At 37.0% G+C, this 24161-nt stretch overlaps 2 protein-coding genes across 2 annotated transcripts in view; one reads left to right on the top strand and one right to left on the bottom strand.

The window, feature by feature from the left end:
• Nucleotides 1-24146, bottom strand: part of ODF2L (outer dense fiber of sperm tails 2 like) — a 63461-nt gene extending 39315 nt beyond the window's left edge. Inside the window, exons 1-2 of the mRNA XM_031554977.1 lie at nucleotides 23842-24146; nucleotides 21989-22130 (exon numbers count right to left, since the gene is read on the bottom strand). The gene's annotated coding sequence lies outside the window, so the exon portion shown is untranslated. The remainder of the gene's footprint in view (nucleotides 1-21988; nucleotides 22131-23841) is intronic.
• Nucleotides 3526-18642, top strand: LOC100548708 (calcium-activated chloride channel regulator 1-like). The gene is made up of 14 exons (XM_010715960.3): nucleotides 3526-3722; nucleotides 5198-5338; nucleotides 5569-5719; nucleotides 7499-7607; nucleotides 8313-8484; nucleotides 9013-9240; nucleotides 11347-11571; nucleotides 12240-12417; nucleotides 13290-13396; nucleotides 13692-13916; nucleotides 14025-14292; nucleotides 15460-15624; nucleotides 16725-16952; nucleotides 18200-18642. The coding sequence occupies exons 1-14, from the start codon at nucleotides 3543-3545 to the stop codon at nucleotides 18619-18621; spliced, it is 2799 nt and encodes a 932-aa protein (XP_010714262.1). The 5' UTR covers nucleotides 3526-3542; the 3' UTR covers nucleotides 18622-18642.
• Nucleotides 24147-24161: the final 15 nt, after the last annotated feature.

Genomic DNA, 24161 nt, shown 5'->3' with positions numbered 1-24161 from the left:
AAAACTTGAAGAAGTGATCAAGTGAAGAAGTATTTGAAGAGTTCTGCCTTCCTTTATGGACTGTATGATTACTGCTGTGAAGATTATAAAAAGGTACATGACTACACTTACTAGGTCATGTCCAATTACATGTTTCCTTGTCTGCCATCCCATGTTATTACTTGGTTTGGACTTACGGAAAGAGTTTGTGATGTTTACAACTAAACAACAGGAACAATTTTCTTCAGAAACTAAACAGGCTCAACCACATTGTTAAGCTTAGGAAGCTATCTGAAGCAACCTGGTGTTCAAATAAGAAATATAAGCCAAATGAAGCCAGTTGGAAGGACTAATAAAGAAGTAGAAAGTTAGGAAGAGATGGGAAGACATACTAGGAGCAGGAAGAACAATTTGGCTATTTTTCAGCATCTCAATCCTAGGTTTTGCAGGTGCACAAAGCAGACTTGATCTTTGCATTCCACAGTTAAGGACTGTGGAGGCTGTGGAGGGAGAGGCTGTAGGACAACTGCAGATAAAGGTGTTTATGGGATGGCCAGGGCATTTGAGTCAATAGGTGCATTCAGGGTTTTGATGAAAGAAAGCTGTAATAAAGACAGCAATTAAGTAAACATGTAAAAGGCACTCATAAAAAGTAAAGAATATAAAACGAAGATTGATAAAGAACAATTGTTGTGTTATCTCACCTTAAAAGGAAGAAGTGTCAGCTGAACAGCAATTTCACCTTTTGACTTTGTATTAATGTGTGATGATTCTGTCCCAAGGAATGGCTCTTTTTCTTTCTGTCCTCTAGTTGAACAGTATTCTTTCTATTCTTACAGTATGACATTAAAGAAAAGTGCTACAATTTCTGTCTCACTTGAGCTAGTGAAAAGTAAGTTTTCCAGTGGAAAATAGACAAATATCTTCCCTTGGGAAAGATCAAATTAATACCATATGCTTTCTGCTGGACTAAATAAAATGGGCAACTGATCACAGGCCAATAGTGAAAGCTGAGAAGGTAATTTATTCAGCTAAGTGTATTCTTCCCGAAGGTGTGAAAAATATTCTAGCTTGATTAGGCATAGCTCTAGACAGGCACATCACACATCATAAGTGGGAAATTGGAGCTTTACATGATTAAGCTGATTACGCAGAGACCTGCATGGCTGATTCTGGTAGAAGGTGCTCTGTTGGTGGTCAAATGGGACGTTGCGCCATGTCGAACCTTCTAGATGTGGCCGGCACTTTTGCTTTCATGCTTCCTGTTGCTTCACTGTTGCTTTTAAGCACTTAACCTTATCTACTGGCAGGAACTGTACCCATTTTACAGTTAATAACTGCTGCAATAAACTGAACATTCTGATTTCCACAGAGCCAACATCTGCTTCACAGGCCTTTTCTTTTGAAGACTGTTGGAAGTTCCCAGCTTCCTCTCAGTTTGACTGTTTACCAGGGACAATGATTTAACTTTCTCACACCACTTCAACTGAGATATTTGTTAAATGGAAAAATCCCCATTTCAGGCATGAGAAAGGGATGAGGAGGCTAAAACTGTGGAGTCTGATTTCAGGATGCCCTTCATAGTACAAACATCTTCAATATGGGAGTGGCTTTGCAATGCCATCACACTCTCTCATGTTCCAGTCTGGACAAGTCTGTTGACCTTTGGAGCTGCATGTTGTAGAACAAAACAGGTGTCCTGTAAAAGACCTGCAAATTCCTCTGTTATTGCAGCAGTAATAAAGAAAACAACTGGATTGAAAGCATTCTGCAAGAAAATGTTACAGCCTGATACAGTAAATCCAAGGGTCAAACTGAACCCAAAGATCACAATAAATAAAAGCTCTCAAGGTCTGAGTCACGCACAATTCCCAGCTCTGTCTGCATGGCACAGCCAAACACACACACTTAACCCACTTGACCTCTCAGCACATTCGGTGCTGACTTCCCTGTGTGACAAATAATATCTCACTGCTCTGAGAGTTAAGTCAGAAAACTTTGCTAACCAGTGACATGTAGAAGACCTTTAAAAAGGAGTTATTTGTTAATGCTTCCTAAGACTTCAATGACTGCTAAAGGCAAACAGAAAACTAACTCAGTTTTGCTGATATGCCTCCTTAGTCTGAAGAGGAAGTAAAAATAATGATTACAGAGGACAACATGCTGATTAAGTGAATAACAACTGTTATGAGTTAGAAATTGGAAAAGCAGAAAGTTGTTAATGAACTATAGTATTTTGGAAAAACTCTATTGTAGCAGAAAGTGTGTAAAAAATGGCAAGAAATGTTAAGCAAGAATAAGGCAAGTACCAGAATACAGCATAAGTACAGCTAGTTTAAGAAGAAAAAAACTCAGCAAATTACTCTAGCAAATTCAACTCAGTTATTCTATCCAATATTCAATATTTCTACCTAGAAATATTCAGGCATAGGTATTTTTAGATTTATGTGCCTGAATGCCTTTCGCAAATTAATTTTAAAGATTTGTTTAAAAACTTGGGCAGCAGTTGACTCTCATACCTCCTGAAGATTCTTACAGTACAGGTGAAAAGAAATAATGCTTTTATGAAAAGAAGAGAAGACATGCAAAATTACTGAAAAATCTAACCATCTATTCCACCAAATAATTGAAAGGCAAATACAGAAATCAATCAGTAAAGAATTAAAAGATGAAAATATTATCAAGCACGACCATGTTTATTCTATTTTTCTTCTTTATTTTTATACAGTTATGAATTTAACTAAAGATATATGTATGGCATAAAATGTCTGTGTGATTTAAATGTAGCAGTGTGTTGGATAAACTAAGCACTTCCTTTACATATGGAAACTACCCAGCTGAAGACTCAAAAAGTAGCTGGTAGAGAATCATCACCTCACAGACATTTCTCAAATCATTGCAAATCAGTGATAGGCACGATTCTATTGAATATTTCTATCAAAAAAATGAATAAAATATAAGGCTACTCTGGATAAGTTTCTTAGAATATGAAGTGGGAAATTGCGAGGAGGGTTAGAATGGTCACACACAGCTATCTGGCATGGTTGGAAAACTGCTCCAACTCCAGAAAAGAACACATTTTGTTCCCACTGTATTATTCATCTAAAGACAAAGAATGCAAGATATTTAAAAGGTGGGATATTACATACCAACCGTTCACTACAGTTTATCATCACTTTTACTTTTGTGATGATCTAATCTTGCTTTTCCTATTGTTTCAATTCCATGTTATATTATTATTACACTACTAGAATTATGTCAGGAAATCCCAAAGAGCTGTTTGTTTGTTTATTTCTGCTGACTCAGAAAATTATCCTGACCGAATCTGACATAAAATAAATAAAAGATCATAGATTACATGCAAAGGCATAAGGAAGTAAATTGTATTTTTGTGAAGACAGTGAGATACAAGCATTTCTTCCTGAAGAATGCGACCGACTTAACCAATCATTTTTCACTGTACTTATGGAGATCAAAGTCTTCTTACAAACTGTTACGCCTCTCTTGGCTCCAAAAACAATTGTATAAATAGGCCTGAAAACCCACTCCTTTTCTAACCACAAATGTGGGGACAGGGACAAATAATGGGGGTGCTTAGGAGTTTGATATTTTTGCTGTCTTTTCAGCTCCTGCATATGGCAAAAGGGTCCATGGTGTGGCTAAATGAGAGTGGCTATGAGGATTTGGTTGTTGCAGTTAATCCCAGCGTGCCAGAAGATGCCAACATCATTCTGAACACAATGGTAAGAACATGTACATGTCCATTAATTGATTCTCAGTAGTTAGGAATGCCTTGACTTTTTCTACTTCAAAAGTAGCATGAGTCCCATTCATGTTAGTAGGTTTTGAATTAATAATGAATGAAGCCCAGAGTTACCAAACTAGTCATTTCTAATTTGCTTTGCCATATTTTGCTGTTACAAAGGGCACTTATTTCTTAAGACAGAGCTGTATATAGAGATATTTCTGTTTAAAAACAGGCAGAAATTCATTAAAGTAGCTTTCCAAATTAGCTGAAAGAATGTCCTATGAATTTTTTTAATAATCATTGGTTATATTGTAATGTGTTATTAGCTAGCAGTCTTCCTAATGTTCCATTTAAAATTGTAAAGGAAGAAGAAGAAAAAATGTTAGATCTAGTGGTATTTCTGGCTTTAACTTCCATTGCAATCCACATAGATGCCTCAATGGATCAATTTCCCAGGAATCATATGCTGGCCAGCTTCCAAAGCAAAAAAATTGTTTCAACAATATCAAATTATTTTGGAAAAAAACTGCTGAATAGGATATATATTCTGACAAACACTTCAGATTTTGCATATGACTAATGCCTTCTCTACCCTGAAGTAGGATTATCACCATCCCATGTCAGTTCTAAAATCAAGTATGAAGGATACCATCCTTTGGTTAGGCATAAAGTTTATAAAATTTCCAGACTTCTTTCACCTAATGAGTACAGGTTTACATGAAGCAAAAGCAGATGTGATAGCTCACTTGTTACTCTAGTCATTGACTGTCCCCTTATTTAGCAGCAAATGGAGTTTGGATCATTCGATTTTCTCTGACAGGCCACCAAATTTTAGTTTATGTTTAGAAGTATGCAAGTAAGTACTGTTGGTGTAAGATATCTATCATCTGATAAACTAGTAGTACTGACAGTATTATGAGAACTTGTTCTGATATTCTTCCTTCAGATCCTTTGAACCATTTAAGTACAGAGCAGACAAGGGTTGGTGTGGGGACAACTGAAGTATCTCATTAGTGCTCAGCTTGTCATGGGGTTATCACTGACCACTACCCTCAGTCCTGGCAAACTGAATGTCTACAAGAAACCTCCTTTGTCTTAATTTTGTGTGTGTATAACATGGATATTTGCAAATGTTGTCAAGCCAGTATTAATTTAAAGGTAAAATTCTCGAATTTAGTAATTTTTATCTCACGTGAAGGCTAGAGTGTAAATTTTATCACTCTTATCCTCTCTGATTAAGAGGAGGATTAGAGAACTGCTGAGAGAATCCAAGAACTACAGCTTAGTTTTTGTGGTTTCTTCATTCCTTTTTTTCTTAGTAAAGACTGTAGTCCTTTCTTAGTTTTCCTTTGTGCACTCAGTTCTGCTTTAACTACTGCTATTTTCTGATTAGGCTGAAGTATTCATTGCATGAACAGTCAAACTTTAAATATTAATGTAGATATTAATGTATTTTCTTTCACTCTCCAGACAATGATCAGAGATGCTTCTAATTATTTGTTTGAAGCTACAAAACATCGATTTTTCTTCAAGTCTGTAAAAATTATACTTCCTAAAACATGGAAGAAAAACAGCACCTATTCAAGATTAAAAACAGAATCATATAACAAGGTATGATTTAAAGAACTGTTTATGATTAGAACCACAAGAAAAAGACTGATAAGGCTACATTATGAACCACAGAGAAAGTTATGACAAATCCTGGAAGTTCTTACTCAGAAGAAGAGTTAGTGGGAATGTTGACAGGAAGAAAATAATTGCAGGACTTCATTTATTGAAAAAGACTCACCTAAACCTTCTCTACACCGACATTACATATGCCTTTGGTCTTACTGTTTCAGGCAGATGTCATCATAGCAGACCCTTATTTGAAGTACGGAGATGATCCCTATACCTTACAGTATGGAGGATGTGCAATGAAAGGACGATACATCCATTTCACACCCAACTTCCTGTTAAATAGCAGCTTGGTTAAAGTTTATGGAGAAAGAGGTAATGCTACAATTTAATTTAATTACCTGCTTTATTATTAATATGAATTGGCCAATATTTTTTAAATTCAGTTTTGCCAAACTGAAAAAACTTGGAAGAGAGACACTTTTTTGGAAGTAGTAAATACCTGTAAGATATCTCAAGCTAAATATTCAAGCAGTGGATCCAGAAGTTGTTAAATTCTTTAAAAACCTTAAGAAAAGGTTAATCTTCTGCATTTAACTACTGTCTTTAGCAGTAGCCATCCTTTTATGAGCACTTAATGAGCAAAATTTTATACCTGATGTTGTATTATTGTATCAAAAATATAGAGGTTTGCTGCCATGTGGGACAGAGACTTCACCAAAAATGATTTTCCTCATCTGATGTTTGCCAGTTTGGAAAAAAGTGTCTCTATAATAATGCCTGCATTTCTGTAAGATTTATATGAAAAACAGTTTGAGTCTTGCTTGCTAAATTGATGCCTTCCTATTAGATGACTGACATCATCTACCTGGACTTGTACAAAGCATTAGATATTGTCCCACACGACATTTTATTTTTAAAATGAAGAGATGTGGATTGACAGGCAGATCACTGAATGAATATGGATTTATCTGTTGGTCATGTTCCAAATGTTGTAGTCACTGGCTCCCTTTCTAGGTGGAGACCAGTGAGGACTGGTGTTCTTCAGAGTTTTAATTGGGTCTGGTATCATTTAGCATCTTTAGTGATATGATCAGTAGGATTGAGTGAACCCTCAGCAAGTTTGCAGAGGATACCAAGCTGAGCGGTGTGGTTGACTCAACACTGGAGGCAAGGGATGCCATCCAGAAGGACTTTGACAGGCTTGAAAGGTGGGCCTTTTGAAGTTTTGAACCTCTTGAAGTTTAACAAGACCAATTGCAAATTTCTGCTCCTCCAATCTGAGCATACAAGCTGGGCAATAATGGATTGAGAACAGTCTTGAGAAGAAGGACCTGGGGCCATTGGTGGACAAAAAACTGAATGTGAGCCAGCGGTGTACCCTTGCAGTTCAGAAAGCCAACTGTATCCTGGGCTACATCAAAGGAAGTGTAGCCAGCAAGCTGAGGAAGCGATTATCTCCTTCTACTCTGCCCTTGTGAGCCTCCACTTGCAGTACTGTGTCCAGGCTTAAGACCCCCAAGACAAGAAAGATGCGGAGCTCCTGGAGTGAGTCCAGAAGAGGCCACAGGGATGATCAGAGGGCTGGAGCACCTCTCAAATGAAGTATGGCTGAGCGAGCTGGGGTTGTTCAGCCTGAGAAGATGCCAGGAAGAAAGCATTACTTCCTTCCAATACCTAAAGGGGCCTACAGGAAAGATGGGGTGGGACTCTTTATCAGGGAGTGTAGTCATAGCACAAGGCTTTAAACAGAAAGAGGGTAGGCTTAGATTCAATAGAGTGAGAAATTCTTTACTCAAAGGGTGGTGAGGCACTGGCATAGGCTGCCCAGAGAAGCTGTGGATGCTCCATTCTTGGGGGTGTTCAAAACCAGGCTGGATGGAGCCCTCTGCAGTCTGATCTAGTGGGTGGTGTCATTGATTTGGCAGGGGTTGGAACCAGATAGTCTTTAAATTTCTTCTAATCTGTATTCTATGATTCTATGACTTTTGCCTCGAGGAAAAATAATTAACCCTCTTGCTTAACTATTTCACAATTTTCTACTAATACCTGAGATAAGAATTATTTTATCTCCTTAAAATTTAAAAGAAAAAATGCCAGGTATGTTTTAAACTGTTTTAGTTTGAATGTGCGCATATTATTGCTTTTCAACAGGTAGAGTTTTTGTCCATGAGTGGGCTCACCTTCGGTGGGGTGTGTTCGATGAATATAATAACAACGCACCTTTTTATGTTTCTGAAAATGCACGTGTTGAAGCAACAAGGTATCATATTTCATTTTTCTGCTTTTACATTGCACTCTTTCAAAGATTTAAAGAATGTTTTCAATATTCTTGTAATGTGTGCTAAGTTATTACTTTGTAGAGTGTGATCTGTTCGTATCATTAAAGATGCTTAGTCAGCATGGTCTGTTGCCTGCTCTGTGACCCAGAAAGCAATAGCTGCCTTCAGTGCTGTTTTGTAACAGCACTGTTCTATAGCTCAGGCTGGATAATCTTTTGCTCCATGTGCAACTGCAGACTTTAGTCAGCACTGGTTATATACATAAGATAATTTTATTAAATATAGCAGTTACTGACAACACAGACATTCCCTAGTGATACCTCTGTGATTTTAAACAGCTTCTACAAAGGAAGACATTAACTGCATGGACATAAAGAATTAGTCATTATCAACATCAACACAGTCTATTGCACTGCAATTATTAGCAGAATAATTTTTGTGCATAGTCTACAAATATCACAAGAAATTTATCAACTCATCAGCAGAAGCCCACAAGTATTTTATGGTTATAAACTCTTCTAGATTACTTTGAGGACTCTTCCAATAATAGAGATGATCTACCTGTGTGGTGTCTAGGACCATGCTGTGCCAATGGCAATTTGTCTTCAGGCAGGCAAAATTTTGAAAAATAACCATTTATGGATTATGTGTAGATTACCAGCCCTGCCCACTTTCTCTTCCCCTAGGTGTTCAGCTGGTGTCACTGGTAAACCAATATTCCGAAACTGCATTGGAAACCAGTGTGCGACAAGAGAATGCCAATATGATGGTCAGCTATATGAAGCTGGATGTGTATTTCTACCGGACCTAAATCAAAATAGCAAAAATTCTATTATGTATATGCAATACTTACCTTCTGTAAGTATTATTAAATCTTTCTGGAGTAAGAATTTAGAAACAGTAGTCAATAAATGATCAGTTATGCGTCTTTGATGAATTTCTGTCTATTTCAATGAATATGGATGATTCTGTCATTCCTAATAGGCTCAGTTCCAAAGGACAGCTGCTCTACAAAGCAGCTATTGGAACTGATCTGATGGATGTTTCATATCAATAGGGGTGAGGTCCACTGAAATCTCAGCACCCTTCTTACTTCACTTTTGGAAAATTGGATCAGTGGGCATATGAGTGAAACATTCTTGCCAAATGCCTTGGCCATAAGATAACTATTAAAGAATTATTTTTTACACTTAATTGCAGAGCTTATCTTATCTTTCTTCTTGTCTATCAAGATCCTGTTTGGCCAGGCACCATGGCACACAGGAAGGTCACTGGAGAAGTCTTTGCGTCCTGTCTCCCACCACCAACTTCATATTTTCTGAAAAGCTTTCTTATACTCAGACTTTTGGGTTAATAACTCTTACAAATTTCAATCTGACTTTTTAGGTTGTTGAATTCTGTGATAAAAATACTCACAATCATGAGGCTCCAAATATGCAGAATAAGATGTGCAACTACAGAAGCACATGGGAAATAATCATGGAATCTGATGACTTTCGCAACTCATCTGTTGTTAATGGCCTTGCACCCCCCTTTGAGACCACCTTCCAGCTAATGCAGACTCAAGACAGAGCAGTCTCATTAGTACTGGATGTTTCTGGGAGCATGTTATCGGTAAGAAAAAAATATTTTACAAGCAAGTTTGTGCAAAAATTGTAAGAAGCAAAAAAAAGTTAGTCAATTCAGTCATTAACTATTTTATTTTAGAAAAAAAAAAAAGATTACTGTCATTCTCATCAATTATTATTTTTTTTTTTTAAAGAATGCCTGTAAGAAATCATTTCAAAATACTAAGAGTTGTAGACCAGACTAGGTCAATTTTTCTTGCAAAATCTCCATTTAATAAGCTTCCCACCTCTATTCCATACATAGAATGACAGTGCCTTTATATTTCTTACAAGAAGAAAATGTCTAGTAGTGTATGGGAACAGCTGAGTCATGGCCTGAACTTCTGATTGATCACCTGAGGCGAGCAATGAGTCAGCCATGAGAGCACAGGTGAAGGCAATTCACCTGTGCTGCCGGAAGGGGTGGAGCCCAGCTCCACCTCTCCTAGACTCACTTAAGAGCTGACTGCCAGGGGGGAAGGATCTCTTCTGGAGATCCGCTCTCCTGGAGTTTGGTAAGTGAGCCCAGGATATGGGTAAGCGTTCTATTTATTCTTTTTTTTATTATTATAATTTGCTTTGCCTAACTCTGTTGTTTGTTTTGTAATTATTATGTCTTAATATTCATTGATTATGCAAATAGGTAGCACTTTATACTGTGTTTGCATTATGAGTCACTTTAAAATTTTAAATAAAATACTTAGGTTCCAGTATATCAAATTAGATTTTCTTTTCTCATTACAATTTGCTTTTTGGAATCAAGAGTGTGAGCTGCTGTAATGCTATATCATTTTAACAAGGCTGAGGCTATATTTACTTTCCTCTCCCTCCCCTAGACAAAATTCTGCATAGATCTATTCTTTTGTAGTTTCCTGTGGCAGAAAATTATGAGTTTATTTATGGCTGCAAAGTTTAGCGAAGACCCCTGTATATGTGCTTATTTGTGTGCAAATCCTAATGTACTTTTAAAAACATAAGCAATGTGATCATCTGTAAAAAGGTAGAATCATTATAAGCTCAGGTAGGCTCATGATTTACTAAAAGACTTCAAACTTGTAAGCACATTCAAACAGTATATTCTTCTTTTGATGGCATACTGCATTTCCTTATCCATAACTGATGGCATACTGCATTTCCTTATCCATAACTGATGGCATACTGCATTTCCTTATCCATAACTTTCTCTTCCATAGTACTGAGCCAGTGACTATTACTCTTTCTCTGAAAATATTACAGTTTCAGAGTTTAATTTGTCATAGAAATTCAAGCCTAAAAATAAGATTGCTCATCAGAAGAAAATAACTCAAAAGGCTCTATCACATTGAGAGATATTATTAAATATTTGTCAGTTGTGTTTTAAATAAAAACATGGATGAAGAAGCATAAAGCAGTATGTGCTCCAATTCTATAGATATGGCAAAAATGTCACAATAATACTAGAATTCTCCTAAAGTGCTCCACCAACAGATCTATTTTGAGACATGCCATTCTAGCCCAGAGCTTGAGACTGACCTTCAAAAAAGATTTGCAATCATAATACATCATATGAATTTTATAATATGGATGTTTATCATAATGTTTTACTACAGCAGTTGATAACTAATGTAATGCTGAAACATTACAAAAAATATGCTGTAAGAATAGCTATAGCTGCAGAGAGAGATGTTTCCAAATATAGTTGGATTGTTGTTTTTGTTTTTAAGTAATCTCTTCAAGTATTTGCATTTAACATATTCATTCTGTTACCTTAAATAATGTCATTTATATTTCTGAACTACTTAGATTCTGGGTTAAGCTACTCCTCAGGAATTATAAATGTTGCCCTTCTGCATTGCCACCATGTCATGAAAATGACAAATCTCGATTAGGAATAAAGTGTAATATCAGAAGATGGATCTTTCCTAATCACATCTCTCTTGAATGCTGCACTATGCTGTGTTTTCATGGTACCAGAACATGACATGACCAGAACATGAGCATACGTATCTTACCCTATGCAGACCATTTTTAATTTCTAATTACAGTCAACATTAAGATTTTCCTGTATTTTGTCCATAGTCAAAAGCTTTTCAGAAGAGACTGCATTCTAAAGATGTTTTTTATTCACAAACAGTATAACCGCATCACAAATCTCCGTACTGCTGCAGAGGTGTTTCTAATCCAAATTATTGAAGTCGGCTCCAGGGTTGGAATTGTCACATTTGAATCTTCTGCATATGAAAGAAGTCCTTTGGTACAAATAACCAGTGTTGCAACACGCCAAAGACTTGTTCAGAATTTGCCTACAACTGCTGGTGGAGGAACCAATATCTGCTCAGGCATTGAGAAAGGTCTACAGGTAAAGTACAATGTTCTCCTCCACAGGAGAGCCACGAAGATGATCAGAGGGTTTGAGCACCTCTCCTACAGGAAAGGGCTGAGAGAGCTGGGGTTCTTCAGCCTAGAGAAGAGAAGGCTCCTGGAGCACCTTACAGTGGCCTGCCAGTACGTGGGGAGGGGCCTACTGGAAAGCTGAGGAAGGACTTTTTGTAACTGTTTGTAGTAACAGAACAGGGGGAAATGGCTTTAAACTGGGAGAGAGTAGATTTAGACTAGATATTAGGAAGAAATCCTTTTCTGTGAGGGTGGTGAGACACTGGAACAGGTTGCCCAGTGAGGTTGTAGATCCAAGGCCAGGCAGGATGTGGCCTTAAGCAATCTGGTCTAGTTCCTGTCTATAGCAGGAGGGTTGGGACTAGATGATTTTAAAAGTCCCTTCCAACCCAAACCAGTCTATGACTCTATAATTTAACACTTACTACATCTAAGTGATTATATATTGCAAATCAATTGCAAGGATATTGAAACAGCTTTACCATTAAACAAAAATTCAAACACTGCTTAAAGAAGAAATTAGTCTTACATTTGAAGATAAGAGTTTTAAATGTATACATTAAACTGCTCTCTGGAATAAGCCAGTATTTAAAAGTTAATCTGTTTGTATCTCATTCTTTTTCTTTAATGCAGATAATTACCACTGCAATCGGTACAACATATGGCTCAGAAATTGTGTTACTGACAGATGGAGAGGATTCATCTATGTCAGTTTGCCGTGAAAGAGTGAGGGAAAGTGGGGCAATAATTCATACCATTGCACTGGGTCCAGCAGCAGCAAAAGAACTAGAAGAATTTTCAAATATCACAGGTAAATAAGTGAACTCTTTTGCTGGCATTCAGAGTCAAGTATGAAAATATCAAAGCACAGCAATTCACTGGTCTGGAAAAAAATAAATAAATTTACTTCATAATAAACCTAAAACATTCAATTTTAAAGAAACCTGGTTTTCATGACAGGCTTTTTTAATGCAAACAAGTAAACTCTTTAGATACACAGTTCTGCTTTAAGGGCTGTCTTTATTTGAAAAAATAGAATAACACAAGTGTCCTGTTAACGAGGAGATGTAATTATGATATTCTTACGTAGCATACAAAATGTAGTGTTCTGCAATTACTCAAATTTTATTTCTGGCATAGCATGCAATGACTGGAATGCTCTATATTCTTGAGCTTACAAGAATTTTTTTTTAACTATATACATAACAAACCCTTTCTCCAGCTTTTGTAACTGAATGCACTGGCTAGGAAACTGTAGATGCCATGACTGTGCTTGCCATGAGCTAGTTGAGCTGGAGATTCGTTCAGTTTTAAAACAAGCGTTTAAAACTATTCATAGGGGTGATGCTTCATGCTACAGTATGTGCAACATGCCATGGAGGACAGAAGACTCCTTGCATAGCCCTAGAAAGCAATTCGACTACAAATTGACTTGATTTTATGCTGCAAGAAGTGATTTTTAAGCTGAGAAATAAAATGAGCTGATCACACAAGCCAGAACAGCTATTTTCCTGAATTTATTGTGATACAAGTATTAACGCATTAAAAAAAAAAGCATTTCATTTTCTGGCTTGTTACCAAATTGTCTATCTCATTATAACATTTGGTACCAGAAGTCACATAAAAACTGGCATTTTTAGAGTATAAATCAGTATTGCCGAATCTTTTACTCTTGTCTTGCAGGGGGTCTACAACTTTATGCTGTAGACGTAGATGTCCCCAGTAAACTAGTGGAAGCATTCAGTGAAATTACAACAGGAAGTGGTGATATTTCTGAACAATCTATTCAGGTTTGGATTTCAACACTTTTTTATCTCCTGTGCATTTAGTTGATCAGTAATTGAATGAAGTTGGGTACTAATGATCCTAAACTAATAGTGGTTCAAATTAAAAATAGCGTCAAACACAATTTTTATTCATCAGCCGCAGTTATAATGAAATAAATTATTGCCTTGAATTGACACTTCTGCCCCACTCATGTAGAAGAAAACAAAATTAACTTCATGACAGGCTATTTTCTAATTGCAAATTTAATCGTTCATACTTACTAAATAGCAATAAGACAAATTTTTTTCTCTCTCACAGCTTGAAAGCAAAGACCAAGAAGTTAATTCTTTAGGATGGATAAATAATACTGTAACCATTGACAAAACAGTAGGAAATGACACTTTCTTCGTCTTTTCATGGAGCAAAACCCAGCCATTTTTCTTGGTGAGGGACCCCAAAGGAAAAGAATATGGAAGCTCAGACTTTACAGTTGACAGTTCAAATTTAAAAACAGCCAGACTTGGTATAAATGGCACTGCAGAGGTAAAGACATTGAATTTGTTTCTGAATTAATATTTCCTGTAAAGAAGCATACTGCTTTTCTTTTTTTTCCTTCATAATGTTCTAAATATTTTTGTATTTTATTTTCAGGTGGGAGATTGGCATTATTACATTCAAAATGTTGATACAACTCTTCAAACTCTATCAGTAACAGTTACCTCTCGAGCAGCCTCTTCTGATGTTTCTCCTGTGATCTTGCAAGCCTACATGGAGAGGACAAATACAGCACCTTATCCAGTTGTTGTGTATGCAGAGGTTAGCCAAAACTTCTTGCCTGTTCTTGGTGCAACAGTGATAGCCACCATAGAGAAGGATGGTGCTGATGCAGTAAGCCTTCCTCTTTTTGATAGTGGCACAGGTAAGGATCCACATACGTAGCAAAAATCTTTGCATTTATGCATCTTGGAATCCAAATCTGTGTGTTACCGTCAGACTTATCAAATTGTATCGTACTATGGTAACATCTTAAATCAGTGCAAAAATAAAAAAGTAAAAGAGAGAAACCTACTGTTTTAAGACAGAAGTAAGCTACGTTGGTGAGCCGAACAAAGAAATGGTTCTTATACTGAAAAATTGTTACATCTTTACTGTGTTCCTGTTGTGAAAGCAGGAGTACTAGGGATGGTAGAAGGTAAGCTGCTCATATCCACTTGTTTCATGCAACTACCTGACCTCAAGTGGGAAGGTAAAAGAAAAAAAAAAAACCAGCTGTTTTGTTCATCTCTTCATCTATGAAGATGGCTACAGCCTTAACATTAGATCACCAAAAGATAATATCTCTTTTGCATGTTTAAATAAATCCATTATTATTTTTTAAATACTTTTTCTTAGAGCAATAGCTAGATATTCTGGAATTCAGCATCCCTTAGTCTCTTTTCATCTTTCCTCTTCTCCATTAGTATTATCACCAGTGGCGCAGACATGTAGCTTTATGAATTCAACAGTAGTCAGTAGTATCATCTCTTTCTGACCTGGTTTTTATGCTGCCATACTTAGCCCATTGAAATATTATATTTCTATCTTGTGTTTCTTAAACACCATCTCTATTCTGAACTACTGAGATTCAATTTGAATTGCTGCTAAGATTTACAATAGTTAGCTTGGATGCCACCAGCAGACCATTTGCTGCAGCAACTGTGCAAGTTCACATAAAGAAACTCTTCTTGATGAAATCCTGGCCAGAGGTTATTATGCTGTTGTTTGGTGGTGTTTTTCTTTTTCAATTTAAAGATGTTATACCTAGTAGATGATCACTGAGTATTAAGTTAGTGGTTACAGATAGTAACAAGAGGTTTAACTAGTTAAAAGTGTCAATGCAAAGTAGTTCTTTTAAGCAAAATACACACACTTAAAATACAGGTTATTACTGTGGGACAATACCTGCTTTTAAAGATGTCTGCATTAAAAAAACACTGTCAGGTTTTCTGCATTGTAATATTCAGGTTTTATATTTGTGTAAGAACTAACCTCGTTTACCAGCAGGTATCTTCTTCTAGACATTAATTCTCCATCATTTAATATGAAGGTGCTGATATGACCAAGAATGATGGAATCTACTCAAGGTACTTTACTGCTTTAAGTGGTGATGGAAGATACAGTCTAAAAGTGAGTGCCCAAGGAAGAAATCAAACCATCAGACTTGGCCGTAGGCAAAATAGAGCCTTGTATGTACCAGGCTACATAGAAAATGGTAAGGATATTCGTTTAATAGACACTTATGTGATTTCCATGTGTGTGGGGAGCAAAAAATACAGCAAGTGGGACCATTTAGATTCACAACAATAGTATTTAATAATACTTAATTTTAAAATAATAAAAACATCTTTATAATTTTTAATACAAAACAAATCCCCTTCAACTATTTTTTCTGATGTGCAGGAATAATGTAAAGTATCATTAATCTAAAATAACATTTTTTTTTTCTTGCTTCCATGAAAGGATAAACATTGCTCATATTCTGTATGTCAGCAGCTCGGAAGAGAAATTTCCACGGTTCTTCTGAGATTTTTAAAATGGGTCTTTGGCGTAAATGCATTCAACATGTGATGTTAGTACACAAATCAATGCTAGTAGAAAATGTCACTTACGTATTCTGTTTTTTTAGTAATTTTCCATTTTAATGGAAAGAAGATACTTTAGTTGAAAATTAATATTCCCACACAGGTACACAGTACAATTTTAGAAGAATCAACATAAAAGATTGTCTAAAATCTCACCAAGTATGGCCTATAAAACACAAGTTCTTCTAAAGTCTGTGATGGGTAGGAAGAGATGCAAAGAACCAATTTATTACAGCCTGCTTTATATGCAACCTGCTTTACTAATCAGACAATCATAGAATGGCCTGGGTTAAAAAGGACCATAGTGATCATGATCATCTAGTTTCGACCCCCCTGCCACAGACAGGGTCGCCAACCACCAGACCAGGCTGCCCGGAGCCACATCCAGGGATGGGGCATCCACAGCCTCTTTGGGCAACCTGTTCCAGTGCATCACCACCTTCTGAGTGGAAAAACTTCCTCCTAATATCTAACCTAAATCTCCCATCTCAGTTTAAAATCATAGCATTTTCAGTTTCCACACGTTTCAGAATTTTCCACTGTTTGAATCTCCTAAATAGTACGTTCAAGCATTTTGAGATCACCTTATTTGCTGTCTTTAAATCACCAACTTTCTATTAAATTTGAATAAAGAAGATAATGAGATGAGGTAAAAAGATACAGTGAAAATAAAAAGAAATGTAGTTCAGAATTTTGTCGTGGTGAAAGTTGAAAATTTTTTTTCAAACAGGTAAAATTCAGATGAATGCACCAAGACCTGAATTGGCTGATGAAGAAATCCAAGCCAATCTGGAAAGTTTCAGCAGAACTTCAACAAGTTCTATTAAACTGGACAATACTGGAAGTTCATCACCAGGTTTTCCACCCTGTAAAATTACAGACCTCGATGCTTACATAGAAAATGGATCAATAGTGTTGACTTGGACAGCTCCAGGAGGTGACTTTGACAGTGGACAAGGTGAGTAGAATACTTTATGGGATCAGATTGATCCTCCTGTCTTAATGGATATGCTCTAAGGACAAGCAGTCAGATATGAGGGCTACATCTTTCCCACCAGAAAATGGAACTATATAGAATGTTATCTTGTCACATGTTACATGTTTTCTTATTTTTTTCACATTAAAAAAAACATGCAAACAAATGAAAAAAGTAAAGCAAGGAGTATTATTATTAAAAAGGCAAATAAATAAATTAAAAGCACAAGACACTTTAGTAAAAGGTCTCAATCCATGTTTGTGCAAAATTTAAGAAAGGAAAAAAAGATAAAATCAATGAGGGGTGCAACATGCACAATCTGAAGCTTTACTATATGTGCAGAAATACAGCAATATTCTTACCAAAATCTTTCATCCTAAGTATGCTACATGGGGAAAAGAAAAACTAATGCACAAACATTTCTTTGTGTAGACTAGAGACTACGTCTTCAAACATATGGTTATGTACATTATTTCAGGTTTACATCTTACCTGAAACTGTCATGTAAGAAACCCCACAAGAAAAAAATTTCACTTTTTTTTTAAATCCTAACTTCTTTTATGCAGCTATTTTATAGCAAAAGTGATCAGTCATTGCCTTGTAGTTTAAGGCAGCACTGTATTAGCTAAGGCAAATCAGAATTGGTTTGGAGCTGGGCCTATCATATACATCTGTATTACCTAAACAGTGAAAGAGATGTTTGTAAGAGGAAGAGAGAAGAAAAGGGGAAAGTCTTGAAAAGATACAACCTTGACACAGAAACAGTAGAATTCCCCAAACCTAGTTCAGCACATGTATAGCAACATAACTATGGGTTCTCTGATTGCAGACAAACAGGAGAACCATTCTGTGTCTGTCACAGTGTTTGACATCAAAACCTCATGCTGAGAGAATACTGGCCAATTGCAGGACAGACTTCTGCTATGTATATCTTTAACTGCTATTTTTCTTTGAATAACAGAATATAGCCCTTGCAAAGCTAAGTATATTGATGGAAATAATGTCCTTTAGGCCAGTTAAAAGGAGTTTCTAGACTTGGGAAAAACAGACTCCAGATGATTCAAAGTAAGGGTTAACAGTAATCCTGTCAATACCCATGCTAAGCAATGCAGTTCATAATAAACCAGGAATTTTTCCAGTACAGTTCTAGAAGTCTGATACTGTCACCTCAAGCAGGGATATTAAAACATTTGTATTAATTTGTTTTACATGTACTCTTTTTTCCCTAGCTGATCACTACATAATAAAAAGTGGTACAGATCTTCTGAGCCTAAGAGATGAATTTGATAGTGCTACTTCTGTGGATTTCTCCCATCTCATACCTCAGGAGGCTGGTAGCACAGAAACATTGAAATTTAAACCAGAAAATCTGACAATAGAAAATGGTACCGTAATCTACATCGCCATGCGTGCTGTTGATGATACAAACCTGATTTCAGATACTTCTAATATAGCAAAGGCCACATGGTTTATTCCTCCAAAAGCATCTGTGCCTTCAGATGATGAAGATAACACCAGTGATGGTGTTAACATTACACTAATAGTGGCAGTTGTAGCTGGGTGTGTAGTACTTGTCTGTATTATTGTAAGTTCAACTGTGTGTATCTTACAAAACCAGAAGAAAAGAAGGGATCCTGCAATCAGAATGTAACAGTATTGGTAAAATGCTTAACGTAACTAGTAGTGTAAGTACTTACTAAAACCAACGAAGAAAAGAAAGGGAAGGTACCTAGTCCGAATACTACGAAATAGTAACAGTAATTGTAAATTAAGCTTAAAATAAAAAAAAAAAGAGAAGAGAGGAATATAGAGTAGTTTTTGCCATGTGTAAGTTTCAAAGCAGAGGAAAGTAATTTAATGTAAGTGCGCTTGTTTTAAGCAGATATGTATTTGACTTTTTGATTGTCTTAGATTTTTTTCAAAAGTATGCTTTAAGCATGTGTACTTTCATTTCTTTCTAAGCAATATAAGTACTTCACTCTTCTCTTGTGAGATCTTTCCAATATAGTGTACTTTATTTTTGTGTTAAATAAAGAAGAGAAAGGAAAATGATATTTTCTGTTTTTGTTTTGCACACAACAGTCAAGTAAGGCAAATTGCAAAAAGAAGTCAAAGTGTTTCAGATAGTCTTACATGGCTTTGTACATATCTATGCAAGATAGGCTTAATGAGCCAAGCACAAAAATATTTACCTAAAGGCTATTTATTTTAAATATACATACATTTAAACATATATTTCCAGGTGTGTTGGAGAGGTAAATATATTACAGAATCACAGTATTGCAGGAGTTGGAAGGGATCATAGAGTCTAACCCCTTGCAGGTTCCCTACAGCAGGTTGCAATGGTAGGTGTCTGGATGGGTAATGAATACCTCCAAAGAAGGAGGCTCCACCACCTCTCTGAGTACTCTGTTCCAGTGCTGTGTCAGCTCCACTGTAAAGAAGTTCTTTTGCATACTTATGTGGAACTTCTTGTGTTCCAGTTTTTGGCCATTGCTCCTTGTCCTGTCACTACACACCACTGAAAACTGTCTGATCTCATCCAGTTGCCTCCCATACTTTAGATATTTATAAACATTGATCAGATCTCCTCTCAGTCTTCTCTTCACGCTGAACACCCCCAGCTCTCTCAGCCTTTGCTCATACAGGAGATGCTCCAGGATCTTTATCATCTTTGTTGCCCTCTGCTGGACTCCTTCTAAGAGATCCCTGTCTTTTTTTTGAACTGGGGAGCCCAGAAGTGAACACAGTACTCCAGATGTAGCCCCACTGGGGCAGACTAGAGGGGGCGGATCACTTCCCTGGGCTTGTTGGCCATACTCTTTTTAAACCAACACTCTTTTTCATGCTCTCAGTATTTCCAAAATGAGAGTATAAGTACTTTCAGAATAAGAGTTACAGAGTGTATGCAAATAAGAACACAGAAAATGTTCTTAAGTGGAGGCTCATGAAAGCTATAAAATAGGAGCTAGGAAAAGCTTTTATGTAACAAGAGATAACTTAAAAGCTTAATACACGAGTTCTGCTTTTTCTTTATCTAGTGTCCAATTTTTTCTTGTGAGTTTCTGTATTTCTATGCAGTGCTGGTTTTTAATGAGCCTTATTATTGGATGTATTTTCAGATCTAAAATTCAATTTCCTTAGGCATTAACAAATGTTTAAATTTCAGGTAATACGAAGGCAGGAATAGCAGTGACATTTTAGAGAACAGATCTCTTTGGAGAAAAGAGTCAGAAATAAAAGGTCTATTTAATGATATTAGTTCTCTTAAATAGCTTTTAGGTTACTGAATATCTATTTTCCAGATGTTTTCCCTTTTGGTTGCTTCTCAAGTGTCTTCTCATTCCCTGAAGTATTTGTACGGACACTGCATACAAGTTCTTTCGTAGGAACTACATCACACAATAGAATAAGCAGGTTGCAGTACTGTTTATGGAACTGTTTCCTGGCATTATGTAAAAATATTACAGAATTTACACATACAATCTTCGTAATCCAAGGCAATCCACCTCCAGCACCCAAGCCTACTAGCCCAGTGAGCAAGAGCTACAGTAGACTACCGTGTGGTGACACTGACATCTTGTGGGCTCTAACAACACTTCCAGTTTTTCCAAATGTTCCTAAAAACTTCTGGACAAAGCATCTCCCTCCGGGATGCTCTGACCATAACATAAATGCATGTTTGAGAGTAAAATAAAATATGATTAATCCATGGTTGAATTTCTTACTTGAACATGGCTCTTAGTCTAAGAGAATGGAGAAGATTCATTTGAATTTTATGGGGAAGTGTCTAACGCATTCAGTTCAAACACCACAGCACTCAGCACCCACCTCCTGAATATCTCTACAAGCCAGACACAGTTTGCTTTTTCATCTTTCCAATGAAAAGGTAAGACTTTTTACTTATTTCGATTATTACCTTTACACCAACAGTATATATACTCTAAAGCTGCATGGGTTGGGACACCAGTCACTGACGCAACAGCCACACTCCAGTTCAGACTAGCTAGAATACTTCTTGAAGTAAAAAACCTATAAGCTTTGTTCCCAAGTATGATCTTCCAATGCTCTTAAAATAATTTCATCATCCTGCACGATAGGAAGTAGACTTCACATCACAGAGAAGTTTAGTCTAATTATTCCTATATTACATGTGTGGCAAAACTGCACTACCAAGTGATAAAATGACTTTTCCCATAGTCATCAGCAGGAAAATATTAGAGATGCAATTATATCTCCAGTCTGTTATTGCACACTAAAAAGGAGAACCCCCAGAATTTTCCTTTAATTTTTATTTCTGTTGGGGCCAGTTCTGGCCTATAGAATTCTCTATACAATCTTCCTCTGAGTATAGTCTTTTCTAAGGTAGACAGTTGGAGTGTGGGACCAAATTATTATCTTGTCTGGGTAACAAAATAACCAACTATGGCCCCAGGAATTATGAAACTGTGAGGACAAAAATCACATAAACAGATATTTCAAGAAAGACTAATGCAGTCCAATTCTCTGAAACTTCAAGGCCTTGGGCTACTGACTGTTTTGCCAGTTGCTGTATGCAGTATAATACAACTCCAGTCAACACTATCAGGAGTGGGAAAAGCAACAGCTGCTACGAGGATCAGTGGAAGTGTGCACTAATGCAGAAAGGATCATTAATTCTTACTCAGAGAGCTGTATTTTCTGGATGTAAGCATACTGTTGAGAACAGCTGCTTTCTTGTTCTGACAAATTCAGTACCCAGATTTTACACGAGAGCCTGATTGTACATAGGCCAGACAGCTGGCTCTACTGATTTCATTATCTTTACTCAGTTATTATCAAACTAAACTCACAGTTGTTAATATTGGCACAGATGTACAAGTGCTCTTTCCCATTTCAGTAAAATACTTTTTGACCATTAAACTGAGAGAAGCTTTCAAAATGTTTCTTTACAATGACATAAAATTAACTCTTCTTTTTAATTATTATTATTTTATTTTATCTTTTAACTACATTAATGAATGTTAAATCAAATTTACCTTCGGATTTCCATGCAGGTGTATTTGCGCACTTTGAAAATCTGGTTCAAGGACTGCAGCTATTCTTCAGAATATTTGTTGGTGTTCTGAAGGATGTGACTGGTAATTGCGCTGCCACAACTCTGAATTTCCAGCTGTTAAACTGCATTAAAAGAAGATATATAAATATAAATAAAATAACTATTTCATGAAAATATATACCACAGTTGAATAGTCATGAGTAGAAAGGGAAATAGCACATACACTGGCAAAAGAGGTGGCCCATGTAACTCAGTGTACTATAGAACTGAGTGTGCACGAATTTCAGCATGAGTTCTGTTATTGGGACTATATGTTCTACCAAAATATATCTATTTATTTTAACACATTTTCGCTGTGATATAAACTGAATATGGAGGCATTCTTGGGTTGTCTTTTAGTTTAAATCTTTGCCTCTAAAGCCTTGAATTTGAACATTAGCTTCCCATGCAGTCAGAACACTGTTTTCAAAAGTAACCATCCCTGCTGTCTATCCTACACTTCTGAAGGAGGATACTTTTCCTCCAGCAATGGTGAAGAAGAAAACATGCTAAGTCCTCAGTTGTTTTAGTGAATCTAGAGAGGGTATCTCTACATGCCTCACATTCTTTGGATATACCTTTAAAACTCTCTAGGTCATTATCTAGTTCTTAGGATGTCTGCCCACAAGGTATGGCCCTCCTTGTCTGAACCAGGTGTGTTGGTTTAAACAGAGTTTGTCCTGAACACTAGATTATAGGCCTTCAGAGTGTAGAGAAAGAGAATTCCAAGAAAGGAAGTAACTCTGTAGTGTTTTGGAAGTGTGAAAAATATGTGGAACTCAGCCAAGATGGAATTCCAGATAATCTAATTACCAATTTTAGTCTTACATTAGAATATTGTGAGTTAAAATGGGGAAAAACATATCCATGCCAGGGTTGCTTTATATGAAATATATAAACATGCAATAGAACAGATCTTACTCTTTGATAAGTGTGGCAACCCTTAGTCTGAAGAGTTATTTTCTCTCTCTTGCTCACATTGACTGCTTGTATGTTTGATAAAAGAGGAAAGATGTTAATAGTAAGAACTGAAAGTAACATCCCCACATATGCCAAACAGCCCATGTGATAGGAGTGGAAGTACTGTTTTAATAAATCATTTTCTGAAGATCTGGAATTCAATAACTGCCTTTGTGCCTCCAGATTTAAAATCTGTAATGCTGCATTCTCTCCTTGAAGAACAGAGACTCACTAGAGCTTATTGTGCTACTAAAACTTGGAAACATACTTGCCACCAAGTTTTTATATATAAACAGTTACACATGAACGTGTCTGTTATGTAACAGACACAAGAAGAACTAACACACGCACAGCAGCTTTCAGGCTCTCTCTCCTTAACAATACTGTGGCACAACGCGAGCTTCACACAGCTTGGGCTGTGTTTTGGTTTTAGTTCCTGGAATCTGACCAGCATGTAAGAAAGATTGTGTTGATCCTTCCAGTTATTTCCTTATTCTGGAGCTCACTTCCTGCCGTCATGCCTTGGAATTTCCTCCAGCCTTATCAAATGCAGCCGAGGGTCACTTGCTGTGTACGTTATGTGGACAGTTACCTGGCTGAGTGACCAGGACTGCTTTCAAGTTGGCAATATTAACTCACTGCTACAAGACAACGCATTGTAAATCTGCTTCCTAACAGCCCACATCAAAGCTCTCCCTTATCGGGCATTCAAAAACCATGATGAGGGACGTTGAAATAAATAGTGAAAAATTATTAGAACTAGAGACTAGTTGCTTGCTCACCGACACTATGCTATGGAACCGAAGGTACTTCAAATAGTCCAGTGGCACTTACTGGTACTTGAGCTGTCTGTACGTGGTTATCCAAACAAGACTGTTTAACTAGCAGCGCATTCTGATCGGCTGCTCACAAGTTCTTGACCACTTCCCATCGTCACGCTCCACGCGCCTCACTTTTTTCATGAAGGCGAGCACGATTTGATTTACAAAGCCTTGGGCTCAAGAAACGGAACGAGCGGGCGGCAGCGACTCCCCTCAGGCGCACGCAGCACAGTACCGGCCCGCAGCTCTCCCCCAGGCGCGCACCACTGCCCTCACGGCGCGCCTCCACGGCGGGAAGCGCCGCGCGCAGCGGCCCGGCCCCTCCCTCGGCGG

Source organism: Meleagris gallopavo, chromosome 10, assembly GCF_000146605.3.
Source record: "Meleagris gallopavo isolate NT-WF06-2002-E0010 breed Aviagen turkey brand Nicholas breeding stock chromosome 10, Turkey_5.1, whole genome shotgun sequence".
In the NCBI taxonomy this organism is placed as follows: domain Eukaryota; kingdom Metazoa; phylum Chordata; class Aves; order Galliformes; family Phasianidae; genus Meleagris; species Meleagris gallopavo.
The sequence above is the reverse complement of the archived record's forward strand: the minus strand, read 5'-3'. Positions and strand labels throughout refer to the sequence as shown.